Source organism: Helianthus annuus, chromosome 16 (genome assembly GCF_002127325.2).
Source record: "Helianthus annuus cultivar XRQ/B chromosome 16, HanXRQr2.0-SUNRISE, whole genome shotgun sequence".
NCBI lineage: Eukaryota > Viridiplantae > Streptophyta > Magnoliopsida > Asterales > Asteraceae > Helianthus > Helianthus annuus.
The window spans coordinates 208751-211666 of NC_035448.2; the positions used below are offsets into that span (position 1 = coordinate 208751).

Consider the following 2916-nt stretch of genomic DNA (forward strand, 5'->3'; position numbering starts at 1 on the left):
GTGACTTTACAAGTGATTGCCTTCTTGTGTTTATACCCATATGATGTTGTATACTATCATACATGTTTTATATTATATTGTGTCACTCTCTGATCACTTTCTTGGTATGTTGTGTGTTGGTATACTCTCTGACTTCTTATTATTAATATATTTTTTTGAATTGGTGCGTTGGTATGTTGATGGTTTTAGAGCCGGTGGTCTCTCTGGAAGCAGCCTCTCTATTCTTAGGGATGGAGGCAAGGTCTGTCTACATTCCACATTCCCTAAACCCTATAAGCAGCTTTGCTATTTATGGAATATTGGTTGTTGTTGTTGTATATAAGAATTTACTCTAGTTTACTTTAAAAATATATAGATAGGCGATAAAGAACGAGATAAGTGGTGTTTTTAAGTAGTTTTCTTAAGCTCTAAGGCAAATGTGTTATGCGAAATTAGAAACGCATATAACAGGTTGCAAGAAAGTTACCATTTTAAAAGAAGAGAAAATAATAAAAAATCTAAAAGTGTAGATATCATCAAATTTTCCACACGGCAAGTGACCATTGACTTCAACTTTCCACATGTCTATAACTCCTATTATATATGAATGAATGAATGAATTGCTGCAATGCAAGGTCTCAATATAATATAATAATTAATAACCACTCTTTTCCGGTCATTCACCGCCGGCAATGGCCACCATCTTCCACTTGTTCCTCCACTTGTTCACTCTCATCCTACTGGTCCAATCCAGATTAAACCTCCAAACCACCGACCATGAAGCCCTCATATCAATCCACAACAACTTGGGGATCACCACCGGCTCCACCAGCATTTGCAACGCCGCCGGAATATTCTGTGAACGGAGAATTTCCAACAACACCACCGTCCTCCGCGTCACACGCATAGTCTTCAAACACCGCCGCCTGAGAGGCTCCATCTCTCCGGCCATCGGAAAACTCTCAGAACTGAAAGAACTCTCCTTACCAAACAACCACCTTGTGAACCAAATCCCATTTGAAATCACAAACTGCCGGAAACTTGAAGTTCTTAACCTTCAGAACAATAGATTTTCCGGCAAAGTCCCAGGCGGTTTATCCTCCCTCGTCCGGCTTCGAATACTAGATATCTCGTCCAACCAGTTTTCTGGGAATCTTGATTTCTTGAAGTATTTCCCCAACCTTGAGAAACTGTCTCTTGCTAATAACATGTTTTCCGGAAGAGTGCCGGAGTCAGTACGGTCGTTTAGAAACCTCAGGTTTTTTAACGTCTCGGGCAATAGTTTGTTAGAAGGCCCAATACCGGTGATGAATCAGTTGGAATATAACAACTTTCCAAATCATCGATACATGTTAGCAGAATCTAACGAAACAGCAGCAGCAGCAGGTGATAGTAATAATAATAATGATCTACAAGCTCCAGCACCGTCTCCTACTACCTCCCCGGTAGCAAAACATAAACATAAAACTAGCAAGGCAAAGAAAATCATACGTTGGATCCTCGGATTTTCCGTTGGAGCAGTAGCTGGAATAATATGCGGGATAATTGCTTCCATACTGTTTAAGTTGATTTTGAACCTGATTAGAGGGAAAAAGAACGATTTCGGCCCTACCATTTTCAGTCAGTTGATAAAAGCGGAAGATCTCGCCTTCTTAGAGAAGGATGACAGTGTAGCATCTCTTGAAATTATTGGAAGAGGCGGCTGTGGAGAGGTGTACAAGACGGAATTACTCGATAGCAAGATCAAAACAATTGCTATCAAGAAGGTGATTCAGCCTCCAAAAGATGCTGCTGAGCTCACTGAAGAGGACACAAAGCTTCTTCACAAGAAAATGCGACAAATTAAATCAGAAATTCAAACTGTTGGCCAGATCAGGCACCGGAATTTACTTCCGTTGCTAGCCCATGTTTCGCGGCCGTATTGTCATTATCTGGTTTATGAGTTTATGAAAAATGGGAGTTTACAGGATATTTTACAACAAGTTAAAGATGGTAGCCGAGAATTGGATTGGCTGGCGAGACACAAGATCGCGCTAGGGGTTGCAGCCGGGCTAGAGCATCTCCACACGAGCCATACGCCTCGTATCGTTCATAGAGATTTGAAGCCGGCCAATGTTCTTCTTGATGATGACATGGAAGCTCGTATTGCGGATTTTGGGCTTGCAAAATCTATCCCGGATGCTGACACGCACATGACGAGTTCCAATGTCGCTGGTACTCTAGGGTACATCGCGCCTGAGTATCATCAAACGATGAAGTTTACGGACAAATGTGATATTTATAGTTTTGGGGTGTTGTTGGCGACTTTGGTGATGGGGAAGCTTCCATCGGATGAGTTTTTTCAAAGGACGTCTGAGATGAGTTTGGTGAAATGGATGAGAAATGTGATGACTAGTGACGATCCAAAACAAGCGATTGACCCGGGTTTGATGGGAAACGGGTATGAGGAACAAATGCTTCTTGTTCTAAAGATTGCATGCTTTTGTACACTCGATAATCCGAAAGAGAGGCCTGATAGTAAAGATGCTAGATTGATGTTGGCTCAGATCCAACATTAATTAATATACAAGTCTGTGAATCTAGAATAAGGATGCATAAAAATTATACATAGGTTTCCATATTAGGTATTATGTAAGATGAAAGTTTTTATTCCTGGTATGTTCAATCCAAATGTTCGTTTGTAACATGTTTTATATCATAATAATCTTTTCTTCTTAAAGTATTCGTACAAAACTTTCCTTTACTCTTTATTATGTATTTATTTATTTATTTATTTATTTACTTTTATAATGTTTTTTTCAATCAAATTGGATGACTTGGTAAACTGATTTGGATGTTGAACCCATCCACCGGCCCACATTACATTAAAGCTGCCTATCAACTTTTTCCCACCTATTTAGTGTTGACCCAAAAGTCTTTAACGCGGGAATGTGACCG

At 40.0% G+C, this 2916-nt stretch overlaps 1 protein-coding gene across 1 annotated transcript; it reads left to right on the forward strand.

Moving 5' to 3' along the window:
- The first annotated feature begins 580 nt into the window (after positions 1 to 580).
- Positions 581 to 2707, forward strand: LOC110919283 (leucine-rich repeat receptor-like serine/threonine/tyrosine-protein kinase SOBIR1). The gene has a single exon (XM_022163553.2). The coding sequence runs from the start codon at positions 672 to 674 to the stop codon at positions 2535 to 2537; it is 1866 nt and encodes a 621-aa protein (XP_022019245.1). The 5' UTR covers positions 581 to 671; the 3' UTR covers positions 2538 to 2707.
- The last annotated feature ends 209 nt before the right edge of the window (positions 2708 to 2916 follow it).

What these genes read in the sequence shown, in the direction of transcription:
- LOC110919283 (XM_022163553.2), top strand. Translation starts at nt 672, where the DNA reads ATGGCCACCATCTTCCACTTGTTCCTCCACTTGTTCACTCTCATCCTA.